General features: G+C 38.4%; 1 protein-coding gene across 1 annotated transcript; it reads left to right on the plus strand.

The window, feature by feature from the left end:
* The first annotated feature begins 1,095 nt into the window (after positions 1-1,095).
* Positions 1,096-26,759, plus strand: LOC140144899 (uncharacterized). Its single transcript, XM_072166699.1, is given in 5 exon segments — positions 1,096-1,146; positions 2,305-3,304; positions 3,307-3,759; positions 17,999-18,259; positions 26,701-26,759. Coding segments are annotated over 5 exon segments (1,824 nt in total).
* The last annotated feature ends 1,221 nt before the right edge of the window (positions 26,760-27,980 follow it).

Here is a 27,980-nt window from a genome sequence, read left to right on the forward strand (position 1 = left end):
GAGTTCGCTTTCTTTACAAGTGGGGTCACTTGCGCAGACTTCAGTGACTGAGGAAATACACCAGACATGAGAGATGCATTGACGATGTTGGTTATCTGTGGCAGCAGTGGATCCAAACATTTCTTCAAAAGACTAGTTGGAATTGGATCCAATGGACAAGACTTTGTAGATGATTTCAACACAATCTGGCAAACATCCTCATCTGATACCTCATGAAATGCAGTGAACTCACTCTCACACGTATCAGTTATATCAACAGATAGTCCAGGTGGATTGATGTTGTCAAGCGTATCTAACAGTCTTTTCACTTTCTTCTTGAAGAATTCTCCAAAGCCATTCGCGAGATCTTTGCAACACGAGTGGTCAGGAAGCACACTTGACGAGGAGGACTTGCTCAATTTGTTGACAATCTTGAACAGTTGGCGGTCATCACATTGACTGATTTGTGCACGGTGGTATTCACATTTTGCTCCTTCAAGCTTTTTGCGATACTCTTGGCAGTGTTGGACATACAGCTGGTGATCCACTTCCAAACCAGATTTTAACCATTTACGCTCACATTTTCGCTTTTCACGCTTATATGATCGTAGCTTGTCATCATACCAGGGGGCATTAGGTCTGTGCACTATTGTCCGAGTTCTCATAGGCGCATGAGAATCAAGCAAACTGGAGAGCACATGTTCATATCGGTCCACTAGAATGGAAGGATCGCCATCGACATGATCAAATTTGCTTTCAGATGAACCAAGGGTCGATGATGTAATGTCAGTTTTAAACTGTTCCAGATCAATACTGCGTAGGTTCCGCGAGCAAACTTCCACTTTTACAGGAGCTGGTCTTTGCACATCCATAAGACATTTCAGTGGTTTATGGTCCGATGGAAGACCATTCAAAACTGCCACACCAGAGATAAGCTCATCAGAAGAGCGCGAGATAATAACATCCAATGTGTGACCGTCCTTATGCGTTGGTCCATGGATATGTTGACAGAGTCCACATGAATCTAAGAGATCCATAAAAGCAGTCGCATCGCGATCACAGGAATCATCAAGATGGAAGTTCATATCACCGGTGATCAAAAGATGGCCCGGGGCAATGGTCAAAGTTTCCAAAAGCTGGGAAAACTCTGTCATGAACATTTTCACTGTAAGTTTGTTTTCTTTTGATGGTGGTGGGCGGTAGATGATGACCAACCTGATTGATGAGGATCCATTTGACAACAGTACATCGAGATATTCGAATGACTGGAACATACGAATGTCATTGAGTCTAACATTGAATCCCTATGAACGATCAAACAGACGCCGCCGCCTCTGCGGTTTACACGAGGAGCATGGTGAATGGCGAAATGGGGCAGAGTGTTGATAATATCTGCAAGAGGAACTTCGTCACGATCGTCTCCATCTAGCCATGATTCAGTAATGGCTAGAACATCAAGTTTCTGATCAATTATAAAGTCAGCAATAGACGCCGTTTTCTTTTTAATTGAACGCGCATTCCATGATCCGAGGCAGGCTTTAGGCAATGATTTTGTCTTTTTTGGTTTCTGTCCAGCTCCGACTGGGGCTGCAGGTAATTTAACAAGATAGCGCCGCCGCGAAGGCGGTGGTTTCAAATCAAATGTCTTGGGCGTGATATGAACTTCGATTTTGCGTCCTTTCCCCTTTCGTCCACGGCAACCTCGTCTTGTTTTCTGGCAATACCGAGGTTGCTCAACGATGTCCAGACAGATGGTTCAATATTATAACAATGTTGTTGATCACACCTTTTGTTCAGATTAAGTAGGATGTCCTCACTGTATATTCGTGGAGGCATAGTGTGAAAAAAGTTAAAGTACAATAAACTGTCAATGCACTATGTTAGAAAATTGCTTCCAAATTCTGCATTAGTATAATACATAGAGATAACGCTGATCGTTGAGATTAAATAAGACAAAATAGCACAATTGCTGTTTCCAAAAATTCAATCAAGTTCTGCTATCCATAATAAAATGTACTCACGCAAGTCCTATATTGTCGAAAAATACACAAAATGTCTTTAAAATATCAAATTTGATGAAACATTTACAGAGCGAAAGTGACATGCAGCCAATCGTCAACGAGGGCGCTATCAATTAATATTAATATTAAACTATAATCTAGTCAACTGGACTTACTATTTATGAGTGGGAAATTTTCACGTCCAATCCTGAACGCATCATCAGCCCTACTGATGTTGTGGCGGCAAAAGTTCATTGACCTGTGAAACGGATGTTGTAGTATCACAGGTCACCACCTTTGAGTTCAACCTGAGAGGTATCTATAGGTTAAGAATTTATCTAGTCGTCCTTTGACTGAGACCGAAAGGGATGTTTTAGCAAGAGGATTGAACTTTTCTGTGGCACCTAATCGGATACCGCATGTTGATTTGATCACTGCTACTGAATCTGCTATTAAACACAACAACTTGTGCACATCGGACGCGGAGGATTTAAGGTCAAAAGTGTCATCTTGCCTTGTTAACGCGAAGACTCCGAACTCGAATTTGAACAAACAGCAACGAGAAGCTATCAAAACCCTTAGTGGAGATAATGACATCACTATTTTACCAGCGGACAAGGGTAGGTGCACTGTTGTGTTAGATAAGACTGAATATCATAGCAAGGTGTGTGCATTGCTAAATGATACCAAGACTTACGAGCCACTAAAGCGTGACCCCACTAGTGGATATCGTAAGAAAGTGATAGACTGTCTCCAAAACCTTGAAAAATCTGAGGTTATTGATCGCAACTTGTATCACAAATTGTACCCGGGCGAGTCGATACCCAAGTTCTACGGTCTGCCAAAGATCCATAAACCGCATGCTCCGTTGAGACCTATAGTTAGCTGCGTGGACTCGGTGACTTATAATGTAGCAAAACACATCGCTTATATTATTGGACCGCTGGTTGGGAAATCCAAACATCACATTGTCAACTCCCAGGATTTTGTTAACAAAGTTTGTGACATTCATTTGGATGACAACGAGACCATAACTTCGTATGACGTTTCAGCGTTGTTTACATGCGTACCACCTAAGGAAGCGGTGAACTGTGTTCGCGAATTCTTAAGGAAGGATAATACCCTAAAGGAGCGCACAGACCTCAGTCCGGATCAAGTTTGTGAAGTTCTTGAATTATGTCTGAATACGACCTACTTTGTCTACGATGGCAAGTTCTACAGACAACGCCATGGTTGCGCAATGGGATCACCAGTATCACCGATTGTCGTAAACTTGTTTATGGAACAGTTTGAACAGTTGGCCCTTACATCGTATGCTGGTACCCCCATTCGCACTGGTATCGTTATGTTGATGACACTTGGGTGAAGCTACGTAAAGATCAACTAGCCCCTTTCTACGATAATATCAACAATGTCAATGAACATATCAAGTTCACGCAGGAAGAACTGAAAGACAACAAACTTGCGTTTCTAGACTGTTTGGTTACAGTGCAAAGCGATGGCAGCCTAGAAACATCGGTATACCGCAAGGACACGCACACAGATCAGTATCTGTTGTTTGAATCACACCACCCATTGGTACACAAACTGGGTGTAATACGCACTTTATTTCATAGAGCGAACACTATTCCCTCTAGTGAGGACGCGAAGGAACAGGAACGGGAACATCTACAAAAAGCACTGAACCTTTGCGGTTACCGTAATTGGACCTTTCACAAAGCACTCGCTCAGACCAAATCTACCGACGAAACCGCTCCCACACGTAAGACTCAGGATGACGGTGAGGTGACTCGCGGTAGGAACATCACTATCCCTACATCTCCGGACTTTCAGAGAAACTCCGTCGGATTTTTCGTGATAAAGGGGTACCGGTATCTTTCAAACCCAAGAACACTTTACGTCAAGCGCTAGTCCACCCCAAGGATAAACAACCTAAAGACAAGCAAAGCAACATCGTTTACGCGATTCAGTGTCAAGACAGTGGATGCGAAGAGCTGTACATAGGGGAGACTAAACAAACGCTTGCTAAACGCATGTACCAGCATAGACGAGCCAGCACTGGTTGCGGTGACTCCGCTGTCTATACGCATTTGGACATTACAAAGCATTCTTTTGATAACAAGGATGTGAAAATCTTGGACAGAGAAAGCAGATGGTTTGAGAGAGGGGTCAAAGAAGCGATTTACGTGAAACGAGAGGAGCCTTCACTTAACAGGGGAGGCGGCCTACGTCACAACTTGACCGGGGCCTACAGTTCAGCGATCAGGAAGATACCTCTCAGGTTGAACTCAAAGGTGGTGACCTGTGATACTACAACATCCGTTTCACAGGTCAATGAACTTTTGCCGCCACAACATCAGTAGGGCTGATGATGCGTTCAGGATTGGACGTGAAAATTTCCCACTCAAAAATAGTAAGTCCAGTTGACTAGATTATAGTTTAATATTAATACTTACATCTGTATGTGTAATCTCAAATTTAATAATTAATATCTGAATGTTTGTGGCAAGTTCATTTAAAGTAGTTTGAATCCAAAGGCCTATTTGATGCTACATGAAGAAATATCTATATAATAATACTGGTAGTCTGTGACTCTGTCTGTGACTCTGTGCCTCTGTCTGTCTGTCTGTCCGCCTATTTTCTCGGAGACTAGGGGTCGCACGTTCCTCAAACTTGGTGGGTGGGTGCATCTTGACCCCATACAGATCAAGTTTGTATTTGTTAGTGGGTCAAGGTCACCCAAGGTCATCCAGGGGTCAAATTAGTAAAAACTGTTTTTCTCAGAGACTGGGGGTCGCACGTTCCTCAAACTTGACGGGTGGGTGCGTCTTGACCCGGGACAGAACAAGTTTGTATTGGTTAGTGGGTCAAGGTCACCAGAGGTCATCTAGGGTCAAATTAGTAAAACTGTCATATGGGCATGCAACTTGGTGGGTAGGTGCATCTTGACCTAAGATGGAACAAGTTTGTATTGGTTAGTGGGTCAAGGTCACCCGGGGTCATCTGAGGTCAAATTAGTAAAAACTGTTTTCCGCCTATTTTCTCGGAGACTAGGGGTTGCACGTTCTCATACCTCAGACAAGTTTGTTTCAGTTAGTGGGCCAAGATCACCCGAGGTCATCCAGGGGTCATCTGAGGTCAAATTAGTAAAAACTGTCGTATGGGCATGAAACAGTCAACTTTTAGAGTCAACGTTTTGGACGGTCATTTTGGGGTCATCCGGGTCACCCAGGGGTCATCTGAGGTCAAATTCGTAAAAAATGTCGCATGGGCATGAAACTTGGTGGGTACAGTCAACTTTTAGAGTCAAAGTTTTGGACGGTCATTTTGGGGTCATCTAAGGTCAACTTACTAAAACTGTCGTATGGGCATGAAACGTGGTGGGTACAGTCAACATTTAGAGCCAAATTTTGGAAGGTCACAAGGGGTCATCTGAGGTCAAATTAGTAAATACTGTCCTATGGGCATAAACGTTGGTGAGTACATTCACCATCAGCCAGGTAATCGCTACAGCCGAGAACCGCCAAATACGGGTAACCGCCTAGTTTAACATAATATACATGGCACTTCCTTCTCATATTAAATGATAATAAAATAAATCTCTACATAGAGTTGTACAGGGAAGGATAATATGCAAATCTTATTCCTTAAGTAAAATAACATCTTTAGAACTATCTGCAGCCAATGTTTAGATAAAATCATCATCAATAAAAGGAGAGGTATTTAGGCTTTGTGCCTCTGACAATAGAATGTCCATGTGCATATATGAGGAAGTTTTGGGTGCATGCTAAATAACTTTTGGGTGATAATTTGCAACAACACTTGTCACTTCAATGGTTTTGTTGAATTATGCTTGAATAAGTTTCAAAAGAAATTCTCTTGACACACCTAGTTTGGGTGCTAAAATACACCTAATAACATGACCAAGCACTTTACTATACTTTTATATGGTGTTGTTGTGTTGAGCACGCCCAAATTGGCACATTCTTTAACTTATAGAAAACTAATGTTTATCAGGCATTGTTTGGTATTGACCAGGACATGGTATATTTTGCTAACATTACATAAAAAGTTCAATTGAGGTCAGGTCAAGTGTAAGATCATCTTGAAAATCATGGGTTACTATGACAATTATAATAAATACAGTTGTTCAAGTAATCAAGTTGGTAGATTGAGCTCACATTGATATTTTAAAGGCCTTCTTGTAAAGTTAAAGTATAAAATCTAAAACAACTTAAACTTTACTGAGATTGAATTTCCAAAACAATAAATACATAAAATCATTAATTCAACGTAATGAACGCTGTGCAAATGCGATCCGAGTCATTTGGTATAATCAATAATTAGCTTTTTAATAGCAAAATGATAATGGTATTAATCAAATACCAATGCCAAGAAATATCAGAACTAACAAATCAGAATATATTTCAAGGGTGATTGAAATATTATTTAGACAAAAATTTAAACCATGACATGATCATTATGAATAATAAAAGTACCAGAAAATAAGCAGTGAAACCACCTCTAAAGAGCCAATAGATGGTGCGATCCAAGGAGTGTCACAGAAGGAGAAACAAATAGTAGGATGATCTTAAAATCACAGTCTGAGTTGACGAATACATGGATATATCTGCATGATATATATCTGCATACGAATATCCAATTTATCAAGTCCAACGTGGGTAATGATCTTAAATGATACGAATATCCAAGTTATCAAATCCAGTGTGGGTAAATAAAAGAAGATGACTGTCCATGAGGGTTTTGGTTTGGTCCTCTTTCTATGATGGTATGTGGCACAGTGCTGGCTAGTAGTGTAGGTGGGTGTGACCTGGACCTGGTCACTTGGGAGAACTTTTTGTTATAGAGGGCAGTATTTCATGGGGTTACATAGTTATCACTCAAGAAATGCTCAAGATTAATACATGCATTGACATGAGAGAACTATAATGCATTAATGTTGTATTATACCCAGACCAATAAGCTATATATTATAAAATATAAATCAAGCAAGGTGGTTAATAACTTGAAGTAATTTAAATAGTACACTATACACATAGGCCTAGTATATTTAAAGTAGTATTTTAATAAACAAAGCGAAATGTAAAAAATTGTTCGATACTCATGACTCGAAATTACGTGACTCGCTTTGTCTCGACTCGACTTGTGTATTATATCCTTAAAACTAACCGGTGGATTTGCGAACAATTTGTCGACATAAATGACGTTCGCGGAGAAACGGTGGCCCAAAATGAGTTATATTTGGTAATATGCAGACGAATGGTCAAATTAATAGAAAATACCTGTGATAAATTTATCTGTACACATTGCCGCACTCCGAGTGACGTATGGTTATTTGTAACCTTGCTGTGGATTTGCGAACAATTTGTCAACATAAATGACGTTCATGGGAGAAACGGTGGCCCAAAATGCATTATTTTTGGTAATATGCAGACGAATGGCCAAATTAATAGAAATTGCACCTGTGATAAATTTATCTTTACAAATTGTCGCACTCCGAGTGACATATGGTATATTTGCAACCCTGCTGTGGATTTGCGAACAATTTGTCGACATAAATGACCCTTGCGGAGAAATTATTAGAAAAAAGGTTTTTTTGCCTAGGCCTGTCCTCCATGCTAGGTATGATCATCAAATTTCCAAGTAGCCTTTCTATTATTTTTTTTGGTCCTGGTGACAGGAAAACGTTAAGGGGACTCGATCTTTTGTGCGTAATTATAGAGGGTCAGGGGATTCACTCTATCATTAAAAAAATTATTTGAAGAAGTCAAAGGAATAAAAACTGTGGTGTATATAACGCCAGACACAATTTCTTTATACGACAAAAATTAATTTTTGTAATCGATCAAAAACAAACGTTTTATATCAATTTTAAATTTAGGCTGAATCCGTAAATATGGTACCTCTCGCCCTTTTTCAGGTCAAGGCTATTTTTACCATTATGCAGCGAACCATTGTTGAAGCTATTTCACATACATGTACAAAACATTCTAAAGAAAGAATGAGGCTATATACTGTTGAAATATATTTTGTTGATTTCGAATGATAATGTTATGAAGTTGTAAATTTTAAGGTCAAATTCCTAAAACCAAAACAAAACATTGCGAAGCAGATAATTCCCGACTTACGCAATTTCATCATCACATCAGTGTCTTTATTATTTGTTTGAAACCTTTCCCAAACGTTCGTGCTATTTATGCATGAAACGGCTAATCTATCTTTACAAAACACGTCTTTTTTAGTAAACAAAAGGCTAAAGAAGGCATTATGAGATTTATCATTACACTCATCCTCTCAACTGCCAACGGGGCCGAGCGGTAAAGCGCTAGACGCGTAATCGAAGGAAGTTTAGAATCGCTGGTTCGAGTCCCAACGAAGCCTGTGGAAACTTTTTTCTTCAAAATTCATGATCGCATTCCGAAATGAGTCACTTGTCGGTAAATCATGTATCGTATCCTTAAGTGTGTAAATCCCATTGACACACAAAATGGCATAAGCTAGACTCGGTGTACAAACGCCGTACACGAGACTGGCAAGCGAGTCTAGGTATTCCTGCATTAAATACATCAGAATTATTACCATTGCAAGATGGCTTAAAGCTAGCATTTCAAGTATCTCTTATAAGCTAATAACAAATGGTGCCCGCTGGAATCTCTTGAGGCATTGTCTTTTTTAAAGTCATTTCTTGTTTCCTGAGAAGTCAAAATGCAATTGTATAAATTTTATTGCTACACCCTGCATGCCCTGTACATACATAGATTTTTATTGCGCCTATACAATTTTAGCTCTAGGCGCAATCCAATGAGACAAAACAAAGAAAGAAATGGCAATGACAAGAAATGGAATCAAATTTGAAAAAGATGGGGTTTTAAAAGCTTTTTGAAGCTGGCCAGTGTTTGGGCCTCCCTGATGTTGCATGGGAGGTTGTTCCAAATTCGAGGACCAAAGGAAGTGAAGGCGTTATCACCAGCTAATTTGTTTGTGAGAGGAATGGAGAGCCGTGTTGTATCCATGGAAAAACGTAAATGACTAGATGTTGTGTAAGAATGAATTCCAGATTGAAGGTAGAGAGGAGCTATGTCATTGACACATTGATTATGATGGTGAGGATCTTGAAATTGACACGCTCCCTGATGGGCAACCAATGTAAGTCCTTGATGTATTTTGAATACGCTGCAGTTTGGATAAATTGATGTTGGTGGTGCCAGCAAGGAGAGAGTTACCGTAGTCGAGGCGAGATAACTATATGAGTGCACGGATGATGTGATGGCATGAGTCTGTATCTAGGAAGCACCTGACTCAAGCAAGTTTAACGCCAAGGTTACGAACTGAAGTGGCAGGTTTAATAACAGTATCGCCAACCATAAGATGAAGTGAAGAGGAGACGAGATTGATATTGTGTGGCGAGCCAAATACAATGAACTTGGGTCTTGTCCATGTTTAACTTCAAGTTATTATCATCCAGTTGCTTAACTCATGATGCTATGCGTCTTCGCCAATTTAAACCGAACAATGTATTGGTACTGGAGGGAGTTGGGAGATTAATTATTTTGTTCCATTGGCAGCATTGCAAGAACTTTTCAAGAACTATGACATGAAAATATCCAGTTTCACTTATATGGTAATTATTATTACGTGCCCTTCTGATGACTTACTTAGAGGTACTACCCTAACCAATTATTGTGTGTTATTTTTTGCATTTTTCTCAAAAATTATAGCGCATTGATGACAGGTAAGATAAGAATTATAGGGCAAAGACTGCAACTACTGCACTGAAAATTCAGCCACTCAAGGCAAGTAGTTATTGATTTATTGATCAAATATTGGTTTCCCCTCATTTTTGACTGTAACTCCACAACTGTTGTCTGTGCTGAAATAAAATTTCCAGTGCAGTAGTTGTAGTCCATGCCCCTATAATATACATATCTTACTTGTCACCAATGCATTATAATTTTGAGAAAATGTAAAAATAGGCACAAATTGGGCAGGTGTAGTACCCCTAAAAGTTGGTCTTAATCACAGAATTATGGACAACGTTTTAGCCTCATAACTGCTAAATTGTTGCTCTAAAGTGTATAAAAGTACACATATTATTTAGTAAAAGTAAAATCATAAAAATGGCATTATTTTGACCCAAACATTTATGTCAACTTAAAGCCACATCGTAACTTTTGCTGAGGAGGACGCCCTCAATATTTTCGAAATTCTGTTTTTACACAATGGTATTGTACTTTATTAAACTAAACATCTGAACTGATGTTTAATTTTCACGATGAAAATATTAGTCGAACACGTATGCGATGTTCAAAATACAGTACATGTACATACATGGCGTCCAGGACGGTTATACATAGTACATCAAATTATTGTATCGAATGACCAACTGACCATTGGCGTCATTGGCACTGGTAGGAAATTCCAAGTTTGTTTGCTTTACCACAGCTGGTCAGCTCAAAATTTAAGGTGACATAACTGACAGCAAAAGCTAACATTTTATGAAAAAGAAATAATTTTACAGTTTTAGTATGGAAATGTTACAATAAAATTATTATTTTTCATGCTTAAAATTGCTTTTTATTATAGAAGCGAAAGTTGACAGCAAAAAAAAACCCGCATTATGCAAATATCCAGATTCCTACCGTTTTTACAACTCATGGTCGTATATAATACACTTGCTGCACACGTTTTACAAAAGTGTGAGTAACGTTTGGGGGAGTTTAATCAACACAAATGACTATACAGGTATGCTCCATGGAAATATGCCTGCCTCCGAAAGACCCCTGAATTTTACCAATACCAAGCACCAAAAGAGCTTTGATTTGGACAATTTTAGCTCTAAAGACCCCTAAATTACTCATTTGGCACATTTCTGTTTAATATATTTTCAGGCAATTTCCAGCCAAAATATCAAGAAAGACCCTTGATTTTGATTGTAAGCATCTCCAAATTAAACAACTCCTCCCTTTACGCGCACGCTGTCAAAAACTCTCAAATACCACCACCTCCAAATTCCGGAGGAGCACACCCACCCAAAAATTTGTCATGTGACCCCAGCCACCCCCCCCCCGGCCCTCCGTTTCATCCAGCTGTCTTGGGCCATGTGATTTTTCCCTTCAAAAGGACGATAAAAAGTGTACAAAAGTGGGAGATAATATGGATTTCAACTGGCCCATTGCTGCTGAGTGAGTTTTGAGCACATTGGTCTATGGCTTCATTAACTACAAACATAGTAAGAGAATAGCTCTAGTAGGAGACATGGCTATACTACTATATATACTACTACATATACCCCATATTACCACTATCCATAATCCATGATATGTAGTAAGAGAACATATTTGTGTAAAATATCCAATTTCTCCTGAGATAAAAAAAAGGACTTAGGTTAAGACCAACCTTAAGTGCCCATGGTACTAATTAGGTCGAATACAGTACACTTACATGATAGAAAGTGTCCTTCTCACATAAAACTTGATCAGTTCGCTCGGATCGTGAGGTCCAAAACTGCGAGCTGTGCCCAGGGTACTAAATTAGGTTGAATACAGTACAATACACTTTAATACATGCTAGAAAGTGAGCTAAAGTGTCCTTGTCTTATAGAACTTGATCAGTTCACTCTGTAGTGGGGTTCTCAGCTATTGTTCCCATGTACCCAGATGATGTATTTTCTAACCTATTTCTTCGTAATCCTTAACGTCCCTAGTACACAAATTTTGTCGTTCCCAAAATAAAATATTGTCCCATGGGTGGGGGAAAGGTCATTAAACTTAACATGGGGTCAAATTTCAAACTTCATCAAATTGTGTCGAAAACATTACTAATGTATCCCTCTGGTTATATGGATTCTGAAAATGTATAGTTTTACCTATCTAGGATTAGGATGTGCCGTTCTAGAGTTATTACCAAAAAGGTCAAAGGTCAAGCATTGACCTCTAAAGGGTAAAAAATTTAAACGTGCTCCGATCTTGATGAAAATGGTGTCAAAATCTTCGCTTGGTAAGAGTGGTGGATAGGTGACTGTGATAAAGTGGTAGGGTAATACTGTGTGGTTGGGTAAGAGTGGTGGATAGGGTGACTATGTGATAAAGTGATAGGGTAATAGTGGGTGGTGGGTAAGAGTGATGGATATGATGACTATGTGATAAAGTGGTGGGGTAATAGTGGGTGGTGTGTAAGAGTGGTGGATAGGGTGACTATGTGATAAAGTGATAGGGTAATAGTGGGTGGTGGGTAAGAGTGATGGATAGGGTGACTATGGGATAAAGTGGTGGGGTAATAGTGTATGGTTGGGTAAGAGTGGTGGATAGGGTGACTATGTGATAAAGTGGTGGGGTAATACTGTGTGGTGGGTAAGAGTGATGGATAGGGTGACTATGTGATAAAGTGATACGGTAATAGTGGGTGGTGGGTAAGAGCGATGGATAGGGTGACTATGTGATAAAGTGGTGGGTAATAGTGGGTGGTGTGTAAGAGAGGTGGATAGGGTGACTATGTGATAAAGTGGTGGGGTAATAGTGGGTGGTGGGTAAGAGTGGTGGATAGGTTAACTATGTGATAAAGTGGTGGGTAATAGTGGGTGGTGTGTAAGAGTGATGGATAGGGTGACTATGTGATAAAGTGATAGGTAATAGTGGGTGGTGGGTAAGAGTGGTGGATAGGGTGACTATGTGATAAAGTGGTGGGGTAATACTGTGTGGTGGGTAAGGGTGATGGATAGGGTGACTATGTGATAAAGTGGTGGGGTAATAGTGGGTGGTAGGTAAGAGTGGTGGATAGGGTGACTATGTGATAAAGTGGTGGGGTAATACTGTGTGGTGGGTAAGGGTGATGGATAGGGTGACTATGTGATAAAGTGGTGGGGTAATAGTGGGTGGTGGGTAAGAGTGATGGATGGGTAAGGTGGTGGGTGTGGGTAAGAGTGATGGATAGGGTGACTATGTGATAAAGTGATAGGGTAATAGTGGGTGGTGGGTAAGAGTTGTGGATAGGGTGACTATGTTATAAAGTGGTGGGGTAATACTGTGTGGTGGGTAAGAGTGGTGGATAGGGTGACTATGTGATAAAGTGGTGGGGTAATACTGTGTGGTGGGTAAGGGTGATGGATAGGGTGACTATGTGATAAAGTGGTGGGGTAATAGTATGTGGTTGGGTAAGAGTGGTGGATAGGGTGACTATGTGATAAAGTGGTGGGGTAATAGTGGGTGGTGGGTAAGAGTGGTGGATAGGGTGACTATGTGATAAAGTGGTGGGGTAATACTGTGTGGTGGGTAAGGGTGATGGATAGGGTGACTATGTGATAAAGTGGTGGGGTAATAGTGGGTGGTGTGTAAGAGTGATGGATAGGGTGACTATGTGATAAAGTGATAGGGTAATAGTGGGCGGTGGGTAAGAGTGGTGGATAGGGTGACTATGTGATAAAGTGGTGGGGTAATACTGTGTGGTGGGTAAGAGTGATGGATAGGGTGACTATGTGATAAAATGATAGGGTAATAGTGGGTGGTGGGTAAGAGTGATGGATAGGGTGACTATGTGATAAAGTGGTGGGGTAATAGTGTGTGGTTGGGTAAGAGTGATGGATAGGGTGACTATGTGATAAAGTGATAGGGTAATAGTGGGTGGTGGGTAAGAGTGATGGATAGAGTGACTATGTGATAAAGTGGTGGGGTAATAGTGTGTGGTTGGGTAAGAGTGATGGATAGGGTGACTATGTGATAAAGGGATAGGGTAATAGTGGGGGTGGGTAAGAGTGATGGATAGGGGTGACTATGTGATAAAGTGGTGGGGTAATAGTGGGTGGTGTGTAAGAGTGATGGATAGGGTGACTATGTGATAAAGTGATAGGGTAATAGTGGGTGGTGGGTAAGAGTAATGGATAGGGTGACTATGTGATAAAGTGATAGGGTAATTGTGGGTGGTGGGTAAGAGTGATGGATAGGGTGACTATGTGATAAAGTGGTGGGGTAATAGTGTGTGGTTGGGTAAGAGTGATGGATAGGGTGACTATGTGATAAAGTGGGGGGGGGGTAATAGTGGGTGGTGTGTAAGAGTGATGGATAGGGTGACTATGTGATAAAGTGGTGGGGAAATACTGTATGGTGGGTAAGAGTGGTGGATAGGGTGACTATGTGATAAAGTGGTGGGGTAATAGTGTGTTGTTGGGTAAGAGTGGTGGTTAGGGTGACTATGGGATGAAGTGGTGGGGAAATACTGTGTGGTGGGTAAGAGTGGTGGTTAGGGTGACTATGTGATAAAGTGGTGGGGTAATAGTGGGTGGTGTGTAAGAGTGACGGATAGGGTGACTATGTGGTGGAGTAATACTGTGTGGTGAGAAAGAGTGATGGATAGGGTGACTATGTGATAAAGTAGTGGTTAATACTGTGTTGTTGGGTTGTGGGGTAATAGATGGTGGTTTTGGGGTGGTGGGGGTAAGTTTGTTGAATGGATGATCGGGTAATAGTGGGTATTGTTCTAATAGTAGGGGTAGGGTATGGTGGTCAGGCAATAGGTGGTAGGGTATTAGTGGGTGATGGGGTATGTGGTGGGTGTAGGGTGATGGTGGTGTAGGATGGTGAGGTAATGGCAGGCTGGTGGGTGTAGGGCATTGAGGAAAATAGTTGGTGGTGGCGTAGGTAGGGTGACTACGGAGTATGGTGCAGGGGTAATAGTGGATGGTGAAGTAAGGGTGGTAGGGTGGAGAGGTAATGGGGTAGGGTGATGGTTTTAATAGTGGGTGGTGGGATAAGTGTAATAGGTAGGGTGATTGGGGTATGGTGTTTGGGTAATAGTGGATGATGGGGTAGGGTGGGGAGTAAGGTGGTGGTGGGGTAGGGTGAAATATGATGGAGACCGAGTGGGTGGTGGAGTACTAAGGGTGGTGGTTGGTAGGGTGGTGGAATAAATAGGTAGGGGGGTTGGGTAATAGTGGGTGGTGGGGTGAGGTGTCCCATGAAAAGGGGGCCCAACGAATGTTGTGATATTTAAAAATGTGTTTATGTGAAAACCAATTCTAGGTATCATTTGGGATTTTATTTCCAAGCTACATTCTGTAAGCAAGTGTTTATGCTACATGGGCTTTATAATCATAGCTGGAAGTTTTAGTCTGTAAGCAAGTGTTTATGTTACATGGGGTTTATAATCATAGCTGGAAGCTTTAGTCTGTAAGCAAGTGTTTAGGTTACATGGGGTTTATCAGGCGCGTATCCAGGAATTCGTAGACCGGGGGCGCAAATTAGGTTTGTTTTTTGAATTACAATATTGCCGCGAAGCTGCCTTCCCGGTGCGCTTGCGCGACGCAGGCGGGTGTCTGAGGGGGATGTGTCCCCTCAGAAGTGAGAAACTTGTGCAAAATGAAGACCTTATTTGGTGGACCATTTTGGCACTCGGCCGTATCACATACTGACATATTCGAAATTTTTAACATTTTTGAGAAAATTGGTATATTAGTTTGTTATGTTCTACTCTATATATTCACCAATAACCATGCCTCAAAGTGGCGTAATTAGTAAGATATTAATTAATTTAAATGTCTGCATCACATAACGACGTATTTGCCGATCACCTATACTGCGCAAGCCCAGTATATCGTATCTGCAATTTGAAAAATTTGCCGTTTCACATACTGACGTATCTGCGCTACGTATTTGCGCGACTCTGTCATTGAACAGGCAAAAATGCTGTTTTGTCCTTTCCATATACTAACGTATTTGCGCAACTGTTTCACATACTGGCGTATTTACGCGACGTATTTGTTATTTGAACGGCGAAATTGACATTAGTCCTTTTCACATAGTGACGTATCTTATTTAATATTGATTATTTTGCAGAATAAGTTATGCTCTGATAGTGATAAGTGAATTATATTGTAAATATGGTATATTTGCACTACTGTTAACCTAGTTTTAATCGACAATAATATTTGAATCAAGATAATGCAGCAAATGAAAATCGCTAGATTTTCAAGTTTGATTTTCTTGAAATGCGTATTTTGCAAATACGTCAGTATGTGATACGGCCGACGTATTATTGTGTAAAATTTTAGTTTGAAAAAAAGCCGAAAATGTTTGAAATGGCGGCCCAATTGAAGCCATTCGTGGACAAGTTTTCACTCTTTTGGTATAAATGATTGCTTTATAAAGTTTGCAAAATGAAGGCCTAATTGAAGCCATTTGGTGGGCGATTTTGACACTATTATTGTGTACAAAAAGTTAGAAAAGTTACAATTTACTACATATTACTATAGGCCTAATTATTTAGTTATTGCTTAAAACATACGGGTGTCTAATACAGAAGCGAAAATAGCCAGTTGTTTAACCATACGCAGGGGGAGTATTTGAGGGGGATGTTCAAGTACCCTCAGAAGTTGTGAAAATTTGCAAAAAAGGGCCAATTGAAACCAATTTGGTGCATCATTTTTACACTATTTATATCATTGCTTTCAACAACAAAAATGGCTCGAACTGAATGTTGTGAAAACGTTTGATAGCCTTTATATCCCTTATATAACCCGACATTTTAATGTTTTCTGGCAACCTTTTCTAACCTTTTGTGAATGATGTTAAAAACGTTTTGTGTTTACTGGGTCGTTACGCTTGCAAATGGGGATTTTTAGGACTTTATATATTTTACGGCAGCCCCTGCACCACCACCACCCTCCATTCTCCCACCCCGGCATATGGGCCTGGACCCTACATCAAGATTCAAATCACTACAGATCAGTTATTGTAATTGACAGCTGTCATGGCTGCTAGTTGATAGTTTTACTTCCAATATTGGTAATTGTAACGGGACCGAGCTGATGTTATGTGGCTAGCAAATGGTTTTAGGGGTGGGTTGGCCAGAGCCAGAATCTGGCGGAGCACTGAGGAGTTGTGATGGACCACTGGAAAGGGGACACGGTGACGATACTAAGGTATTCCTCTATAAATACTGCTTTATTTCTTTATAGTACTTCAACGTAGTTAACATGGTTCATACATAGCTGATAATCATTACTTCTTACCAATATCTTACTCTGCCTTGCTTCCTATAAAATCTTAAGACAATCATCTCGCCACAATTTGGGCCTGAATCTCAATTCACTTCATTTTGAATGAAACTTTTACCACTAGCCCAGAATGAAGCCTGGATGGAACTAGACTTCGAGATTTGAATGCAACCCGGTCGAACTAATTAATGCTCATGCTCAAGATCTTCGAATTTGGAAGAATGAAACCGGCCGAATGGAATGCCCAATCAAGTTGAATGAAGACATTGAAACTCTACAATTTCTCTTGCTCTAGGAATCTAAATTGAAGTTGTAATGGGTTGACTCCAAATTAAAACGGTATACTGTACTTCAAAGTCTGAATGAAGAATTTGAAGTTGAAACGAGGTCCCAAAAGTATGAATTTGAAGTTGGATCAAGGAAGGATGAAACTGGAAACCTCCCGTTTCAACCTCGATTTCTCTCTCGTAATGCACAAAAATGTCTTTCCGAAACTCTTCAAAATTTTCCACCATAACAATGCTCAATTACTGGCCAATTGCGCAATCGCCGATATTCTCAGTCGTAAAGTGCGCCATCACGGACTAGGACATCGATTAACGGGTATCAGACATGATTTGTCTTCTCCCTTTTATGACCATTTGTGACAATTTCGAACCCCCGCTACAGTAATAACAAAACTGTCGACTTGATATTAAAAACTTTAAAATACTAATTTGTTATAATAGGAAATATGTAATCAGCAGGCAATGTTATCAGTAGATATCGAAGTTAGCATTCAGCATCGGTTAACATTTGAGTGGTGATTTTCTATGAGTACAAAACATTAATTTTGAATCATAATTTGCACATGAAAGTTAAGATTTGTGCATAATTACCAGTATTTGTTATTTTTATCATTATCATTATTATTATTATTATTATTATTATTATTATTATTATTATTATTATTATTATTATTATTATTATTATTATTAATATTATTATTAATTATTATTAAATATTATTATTACAGATAGGATACTTTTTGCGGGATCCTGGTCGTCATCTGCTGTTGGCCGCATTGTAAGATACAACCTGGACACTACTGTCCAGGATGAGATATTCAGTACGGCTGGACAGTTACTCGATGTCACGCTGCTTGGTGACTATATCATCTTTGTGGAGGGGGACAATGGCATCAAGGCCATACCCAAGAATGGTGGTGCATTAATCCCCTCAGCATTACTGGATTGCAGGATTGCACCAACTTCAAAAAGCATCCACACAATGAATGGTAAGTAAGGAGTATGTCATTAGTGAATCTCACAGTGACTGGTTTAGAGGGTTGTAGTAGCTTTGTCAGTATCCACACATTGAATGGTAAGTACAATTTAGTTATTACTTCAGACATTATACAATGCAGATATAGCCATAATTAAAGGAGTATGTCATTAGTGAATCTCACAGTGACAGGTTTCAGGGTTGTAGGCCTAGTAGCTTTGTCAGCATCCACACAATGAATGGTAAGTACAAGTTAGTTATTACTTCAGACATTATAGAATGTAGATATAGCCATAATTAAAGGAGTATGTCATTAGTGAATCTCACAGTGACTGGTTTGGAGGATTATAGTAGCCTTGTCAGCATCCACACAATGAATGGTAAGTACAAGTTAGTTATTACTTCAGACATTATACAATGCAGATATAGCCATAATTAAAGGAGTATGTCAGCTCAGTTTCATTATGTGCTATTTCTACCATAGTTGAATGACCTCATACCACTCATCTATGACGGTTCCTAGTGTATTATAAATCTGATTGCCAAAATGTGTAAAAAGACCCCATCAAGAATTTATGATTAAGAATACGAATTAACACAGTTTTTACAAAACATCTTTCAGCCTTGACATTTGATACTGTCATTTGTACATTTACATTTTGATGGAAATAAGTGGTGTTTGTTGCGCCTCGGAAGACGATACTCTGGGCAAGGATCATTGCCACATGATGATATTTTATGAAACTACGTATTTTAGAATCTCAAAAATATCAACCTGTTATTTATCCTATTTTTTAATTGAATTCCTAAGTGGAAGAAGAGCCCAACTGTTTTGAGATATTAAGAAAATCCTCCATGGAGTTGGCCCCTACTTCCATGCAAACCATGATTTAAAATTACTACTATTTAGAGAGTGGATTTTGGGCCCTTCTTTATTTTACACACAAGGAAAGGAACAAGGAAGAACTGGTTGCTGGCAACAAAATGTTTGTGTTTTTTTTTTTCTTTTTTTTTACTGGTGGAGTTAGGTCCTTCTTTCACTCAGGTATTCAGTAGGTTGCTAAAATGAAATGTCATAAACACCCAACATTAGGAACTTTTTAAGGACCTTTTATCGGCATCTGACTTTATGATCAGTCAAATATTGAAACAGTGCCGCGTAAAATCGGCTTTAAAAATGCGGCCCTGGTATATATCTTCATCAGATAATGTTTGCAATTGAAGGTCTTCTAGAGCCAATCTACTCAATCTAGTATTAAAATCTTACATCTTGATGTACTTCCCTCAGAATGATTTTATAATTCCTGTGAACTGTGTGATAGCCTAATCGCCGTGTGCTTCTCTAAAAACCTAGCTTTTGGTGTCGTGAATATTGGAAATATCGCAGATGGCTTTAGATAATTCAATTGCTAAAATGAAATGTCATAAACACACCAACATTAGGAAAGGATTTTTCGGCATCTACTTTATGATAAAATCTACATTGACTTGCAGTAGTTGATATACGTTGGTGCAAGCGGCAATTTTTAGGAATATTCTGATATTGTTCCGGAGATGTTTTTTAGTGGTCGTTGAATTTGCTACTTTTTCAGTATTTACTTTTCGTTTCCTGTTAATTATCTGAACCATTGCATTATCGCTATAAGGTTCGGAAAACGCCGCCATGCTAGTGTGGTTTTTATTCATAACTGCTGTTAGATTTAAAAATGATTAAGTTTTATAGTATTTATTATGACCGAAGGATGGTTAAAGCTTGCAATTACGTCATATGTCATTTTAGGATGCATGACAACAGTGATCTTTATACTAAACTTGAAGCAGATTGGCGATAACAATTCATCATGCTCCCAGTATGTTTTGCAAGTCATGAAATCGGATATTCAAGTTGAAATGATTAATGATAACAAACTAACAAACAGGAAAGGCAAAATAATTACATTTTCGGATATTTTAACAGCACTAATAGACGGGGTTGTTAGCGGCATTAACCGTTCAATACCTGAAAATCTTAAGGGATGGGTGGCAGCTCCCGTATTAGGAGAAATGAATATAATGTCTTCGGAACCAGTAGGTGCCATATATGGGAGGACAGGAGATTGGTGTGGTTTTTTGGAATACTTTGCAATTAATTTTGCTTTTAATCAGTGCCATTGTGTATTGTAGAAATATAGATTTGGCAAATACGATAGCAGCGCGTAACGCAAAGTTGGATTTTAAGCGATGAGATAGTACATAAATTAAATGGTTATGAAATAGTAACCAATGGCGGTTCAACTATTTTATCTCGTCTCGATAATATATCTTCACTATCACCCAACGTGTGTAGTGTAAACTGGTGGGTCATTTTATATATCATTATAGATGAGTTGACTTATGACGTAAATGCCTGGCGAAACCATATTTTGTTCAGGGCTCGTGTTTTTAAAACTCCCCCCACATCACAATAAGGCCATTGAACAGTGTAGTGGTTGCATGGGGTTCACTTAAGCATATCGGTATACCAGTCCCTTGCCTCTGTTGATAAACATTGAGGTCAACTCATCTATACAGCAATGGACATTATTCCTATATGACTTTGTTAGAAAATAGACTCATAGTTGTCTTTCTTTTTAAAATGGCTTGTATTAAAATAATAAAATATTTTGTATTGATATGAAATTCTTTTGTACACAATTCAACAAGTTGCTACATTTGTACGACAAGTAATCTTAGTGGCGTTACTTGTAATTTGTCAATTCTTACCAGAACTTCAGGATATTATATTCTTACTCCGCAAACGGTAATCAGCTCTGCCCACAGATATGCCTATCAGAATCCAAACCTTCCAACATTATGTGTTTGCAATATTTTATTCTAAATTAAATCGGGCACCTTATTCAATGCAGTAATTATTATGTGTTGATGTGTATGTTCCGATTTTATTACAAAGGGACTGATGAAATAAGATAATGGACATTGGGTAACATTATGTAATTATTATGGCGCTGATATCAATACCTATTTTAATTTCTTACTATATTTTGTACATGCACAGAGATAACACATTTTTATAACCGAATTGCGCATTCAATGAAAGCAAATAATTTGTTCTAATGTTGTGTCCCGTCGAATCCTCTTTCCTAATAACGAGTACAGAAGACCTTGCAGTCTTATATAATAAGACAATGGAATAAACCCAAATGATGCTATAAAAGTGAAGCCCCAAATTTTAACAAAATCATCAGGATCGGTAGTGTAAACTCAGCAAACAAGGTTTGTTGTATATGGTCCATAAAATGCACTTACTTGTGTATATTTCAGCAAACGCTGCTGCCCTTGTCAACACGTGATTATATTACAAGTGTAGCAATGATGCAAAAACATGTTCACTTGGGAACTCTAAATGTGAATCAATACCCAGGTCGAACATATTTTTAACGAGGTCTTATAATAATGGTCTACTATACCAAGGTTATGGAGGATACAGTTTCAATATATGTGACATGTTCAAGGGAATGAGTCGGGATGTCGCTAATATTGTTTTGAGATATATTGGCAAAAACAGTGTTCAAATTCTGTTATTATATATTGTTTTTAGACTTTGATAAATTGCTCATAACTTGTTAACCAGATGTCCGATTTTGATCAGGTTTGCATCAAAATGTAGCATTTGTAACCTGATGTAAAAACCTTATTCCCCTCATATGGTGAGAAAATTGATAAACTAAACTTAACACATCAAAATGTCTAAATGATTAGAACGTGAGTGGATAAGAATGGCCGTGGACCGAAGGCCCAAAGCCATTCTTATCCACTCACGTTCTAATCCGCGGCCGATTAACCGACTTAATACACACCTATGACGTCGCGCTATTGTTTTATCGCTCCATTATTTTCCACGAATGGAGTGTTATAGAAATAGGCTGCTCATTTACAAATTGATCAATTGCTGATTGATACCGTAATAATAACAATGGTTTTGCAGGTGCGATTGAAAAATACATTGACTAGTCAGCTTTATGCAAAATTTCTGTAGAATTACCCATCACGATCCAGGTGTTTAGTTCAAATCATCCGTAACCACCTTCTTGAATTATAAAGACTGATTTAAAATGTTTGTTACATGAATTGAATAAACGTAGATTTGTAAAATCATTCAAGTGATTAGACCAACAATTAGTTCTTTATGCCCACTTCTAATGTATTAACTATTGAAGTAAGTTGCGTTTAGGTCTCTATTTTGCATAATAAGGAAAATTGGCAAAGTGGTCATATGTTCATATGAAAGGTTCAATTGCGGGTCATTACAGCAGGGTACCTCAATAAAGCTTGACCTGCATTACATATCTGAGCAATGATACTCTTCTCTGTGAATCGAGTGTTCGATTTTGGATCAACCATGCAGTTATGGACATTATTTTTTATCTTCGTTGGATTTGGATAATTAAGTTGGTGATGGAATCATTGAGAGGATATATATCGTTGATCCGCAGCATTTCTTTCGAAGGGAGTCAGGCATGATTCTACGATTAGCCGAAGAAAGGTACGAGAATTGTAAATGTGGATGTGCAAACTTTTATTTGTTTTATTTGGTTGGCCTTATTACAACCCATTTTACATAGGCCTACATGTCAGGCCTACATGTCACTAAACTTCGGCGGCAAAAACAAAACAAAAAACAAAAATGAAAAAACTTCGCAGCCCTCGCCGCGAAATAAAAGCCCTGACCTCAACTTCCAGTCCCCCTCCCGAAATCAAATGGAGCGTCCCTAACATTTATCGGATAGGCCTACTGATCGATGTAAATAAATATCCAAGCATCACCAAAATACCATCAGATGAAACATCAGATGTATTAAAGACATATCAAAATTAAACAAAAAATAGACATACTGTGACTTTTATCACCAGTAAACATGTGCAAATCAAACTATTAAATAAACAAATTTATAGGCCTAAATGCATTGATACAGAATGTATATGTAGCAATGTTTCACAAATAACAAATTATACGTAGGGTCTAATCGACTGAAAACGCATAAAAAATACAGAGAAGAAAAAAAAAAAGAAAAACTAAACAAAGTTTAATAGAAAAAGAACAGAAAAAAACCGAATGTAAATATTCAAATACTAAAAATATGTTATAATAAACATTCAACTTGTTTAACTTAATTGAGCGTCGAAAGTATAAGGTCCATAATTTTAAGTATACACTGAAAATAAAAATGTTTAGGTTTCTGTAACCCTTTTTAAACACGCCAATGTGTTTATTAAAAACTGAAAATAGTTAGTATCCACATTTTCAAGAAATTACTGGTATTTTCAGACCCTACATTATTACAAATCCAAAATAAAACCTAACACTTTCCATTTTCAAATAATCGCACTCTAAAGTTTAAACTTAAACACATCAAAGTGTTATAAACACTAACGATACAACGTTTTTTTAAACACCATGTTTAAATTTTAAACATTGTTAGTGTTTAGAGTTTAATAGTCCTCAAACGTTCGAAATTTGTAGTTACAACAACTGGGTTGGCACTATTATATGTATTACAAACCATTTTACCTTCATGTCCATGAGGACAACAAAAAAACCACCAACAACCCCCCCCCCCCCAAACAAAAAGACAATTTCGGCGCGAAATAAAAGCTTCGACCTAAACTTCCAGCCCCATGGAGTATCCGTAACATTATAATATTTAATTATCGGATAGGCCTACTGATTAGAAGTTATGATTCAAGCATGCCAAAATACCGTCAGCTGAAACAAAAAATGTACGAAAGACAAATAAAAATCATACAGAAAATGCAATACGAATTAAAAAAAAATAGGCCTACTGTGGCTGTTATCATTATTAAACATGCCCAAAAGCAAACAATTAAAAAATAAACAGATGCATAGGCCTAAATGCATTGATACAAAATGTAGAATGTGTATTATGTATTATAGCAATGTTGCCCAAATAACAAATTATATGTAGGGCCTAAACCACTGAAAACGTATGCAAATATAAAGAAGAAAAATTTTATGAAAAACAGTAACATGTTTTAACCTAAATTGAGCGTGGAAAGAAATGTCCCAAATAATACCAAATGAAGCCTAAAATAAGCATTTTCCAAAGTGAGGGTAAAAACACCTCCTGCATAATAAGTATAACTTGGCCAACAGTTGAACCTGCCCGTTTTGATCTTGCCTTGCTTTTCACAGATTGCATTGTAAATTTATGTTTAAGGGCTCGGATAGCGACGTTTTCACGTATTTTTGTGGGATCTGAGAGCACATCAGACACATCGAATTGCATTTGAATAAGAGGAATGTCCTTCTGATATCAAATAATTTTGATTTTTTAATTCGCGATATAATACACATTTTATGGCAAAATATTAAAATATTTAATTAAATTTTGAAATTTAACAGTCCTCAAAGTAAATTGTATAAATCTAACGATATGCACTTAAAAAGAGTATGAGGTTTGGGTGAACAGCATACGTCCATCATGTGAAAATTTTGACCTTCATTATTGAAGATAATAGCTCAAAACACTAAAAAATGTAGGTCTTTTTGGAAAAAAAAAATGTTTATGTTCAATATGAAAGGTCAAAATTGTCAATTGATGGTCGGCTTTTCATCCCAGCTATATAAATGATGTAATTCCAAACTTCATACATGTCATTAGATTTATAAAGTTTACTTCGAGGACTGTTAAATTTCAAAAATATGAAATTTTAATAATTTGCAATAAAATTTGTAGTATCGCGAATTTCACAAAATTATTTGATATCAGAAAGACATTCCTCGTATTCAGCATGAAATTCGATATCTGATGTTAGGTCCCACAACAATACTGTGCAAATGTGGCAACCCGCTTCCTTAATAATGTATTAATCAAAATCATTGTCTTGTTGTTTTTCGTATCATTGTTTTACATGAATGAAGTGATGATAACAATAAACTGCACTTTTCGCAAATACTTGCTTTTCGAAAGTGCACTTGTTATTAATACTACATTCGTAAATGCCAGTACTTTTCCCCTGAAAAGTGTTTGCTTTTCAGAGAAAAGAGAAAGGCATTTACGAATGGCGTGTTATTGGGATCGGAGGGCCATTGGTGGAAAATAATGGAGCGGTAAAACAATAGCGCGACGTCATAGGTGTGTACAGACGATGGTGGACGACATTATTCAATGTGGCAACAGCCAAAAGCGTAAACAAAACAGACAATATGACGGCAACACTGCCTGCACGTTGGACGCAATTATTTTTTCCCGAGCAAAGATGCGTTTTTAGCTCTATTGTCAACATAAAAAAAAAAAAATGCACAAAATATATTTCCCAGTGCAATGTATACATTTTCACATGAAAATAAATAATTTTTAGATTCAAAGAAAAAAGAAGAAAATTTTTACTCATTGGCGGAGAATGGAATCGATCTCGGGACCCTCTGCGTGGGAGGCGAGAGTCTTAACCATTTCACCACGTAATCGCATTGGTACACATGGGCGAAATTTTCAGTATAATATTGTAACATATCGTGCGTTATTCATACAAAAAAATTCAAAAAAACAGTACTTACAATGAGGTTCATTGTCGAACCTCAACGGATTTAGACTGATAAAATAGTGCTTGATAACATGCATACACTTTTGGAATTATTTGAGACATTTTTGTGTTTACGTGTAAAACCAATGACGACGTCAAAATTCAGTAAATCTTGGCTGCCCCCCCCTGGGTGTGTATTAAACATGGTGAATTAGGTAGAATTGAAATATGAAGTGAATAAAGAGAATGATCAAGTGGTTCCTACAACACTTGGGCAGGGTGTTGGAGCGTCTAGTAAAAGTGGGTTTCTTCAGTTTCTTATTTCTAAAGATTGGTAACGCAATCTTGAGATACTAATTTCTATTGTGTTAATTTCTGTTGTGACGAACACGCATCTATTCAATTCTCTCTCACTTCAATGAACATGGTGAATAGAACTAATGGCCATCGGGGTCGCGTCACTGAAGTCATGAAAAGATGTTTGTATTGTTCGCAGAAAAACCCGGGGTTTCTATCTTTCGCGCTCTGGCTGAAATACAGTAAGATAATGTAAGATAGTAAAATGTAAACCTGTATTTTAGCTAAAGTATTTCGAGCTATGTTGGATGGCATGTGTTGGATAAAAGAAAAGCTAAGAAAGGGTGCCGAATTGCAAAGAAATATGAAGTGAATGATTGATAAGATAAAAAGCAATGCCTACAAGGGTATATGAACGAGTAGGAGGACAAAAAATGCATGAAAATAAATGAATAATGTATAATGAATAATAAAAAATGAATAATGAAAAACAAATAAAGATGAAGCATTGCTCAATCTAGGATTGAAAAAAAAACGTCTTGAAAGCGGTGGTCATGAAGACGGGCAATACTTGTGCTTCGTGAACTTGATTGCTTTATAATTTACCAACGATTTTTTTTTCATACAGTTTCCCAGGTAACGACCGAGCAGGTGGAGACGACGATAGAGGCGACGACAGAGGCGACGACGATTGAGGCGGCGACGACAGAGGTAATGACAGAGGTAACGACGGAAGTGACAACAGAGGCAACGACAGGGGCGACAACGACAGATGAAGTTACTACGGGTATGTAGGGGTAAAGGTGTTGGGTTGGGTAAGGGGTCAGGTGACATGGGGGTGGAGAAGTGTTAGGAGGTATAATATGTGGGGTAAATGGTAGGGATATCGTTTGGGGTAGAAGTTTTGAATGCGTGGTGGAGTAGTGGGCATGATAGGGTGTGGTGGGTGATGTTGGGGAGGGATGGGTTGTGAGGATATGATTAGTGTATGTGAGGGTAGTGTGTGGTATGGGAGGTGTTGGGTGCATGGGATAAGGGGTGGTGCGAGGTTAGGGTGGGCTAGGTTAGGCATAACCACTGTCTGGTTGTAACATTATTTTATTTAAGCAAAACGCCATGGTAATGATAGTTCAAATTCATGTTAGCTGATATATTATATTAGTGATATTATGATTTACATTTTAATTCATCATTCACAAATTATTTATGAATATGGTCGAAATGGAAGACACTAATTATTTTGATTGAAACATTAATTTTATTATTGTTATCGAGACTTACATTGTGGAGGTTGGTGGCCTTAGTATTGTTGTTCACTTGTTTAGGGATGTGTTTGCAAACTTCATCTCATTGATGATTTTTTTTTTCCTTTAGTAAATGAGCAGTTTACAAGTCTTTACATTTTTTGACATTTTTGTGACTATGACCTTTGACCTAAGCTGGTGATCATACAAAAGATGTTAAATACACATGAATCAACGATTTAAATACATTCCTGTGTTTGCTGGACATGGGGGTACTGCCACCTGTCTAAGATTTAAGTTGGTAATTTGCATAATGTTTGCAAAATTCTTCGCACATTGATAGCGGACCTTGTGGACAAAATTATGTCCAGATCTGCCAGGCGTAGCTGGTTGAAGTAATCATGGTTTAGGACGTAGGGTGGGTACGGAGTGGGGTACAGGTAGGGATAAGTATGTGGTAAGTAGTGGGTAGGGATGGACTTGCTCTGTTTAGGCCTACTAGGAAAGACACTCCAGAACATTAATGATGAAAATAAGCTCTTTCTTACTCCCAAACAAGATTGGAAATAAATGATGAATGAATGAATGAATGAATGAATGAATGAATGAATGAATGAATGAATGAATGAATGAATTGAATTGTTGCTGCTATCGCCCAAAGTGAAAGCAGGT

This window comes from Amphiura filiformis, unplaced genomic scaffold (genome assembly GCF_039555335.1).
Source record: "Amphiura filiformis unplaced genomic scaffold, Afil_fr2py scaffold_95, whole genome shotgun sequence".
Lineage (NCBI taxonomy): Eukaryota > Metazoa > Echinodermata > Ophiuroidea > Amphilepidida > Amphiuridae > Amphiura > Amphiura filiformis.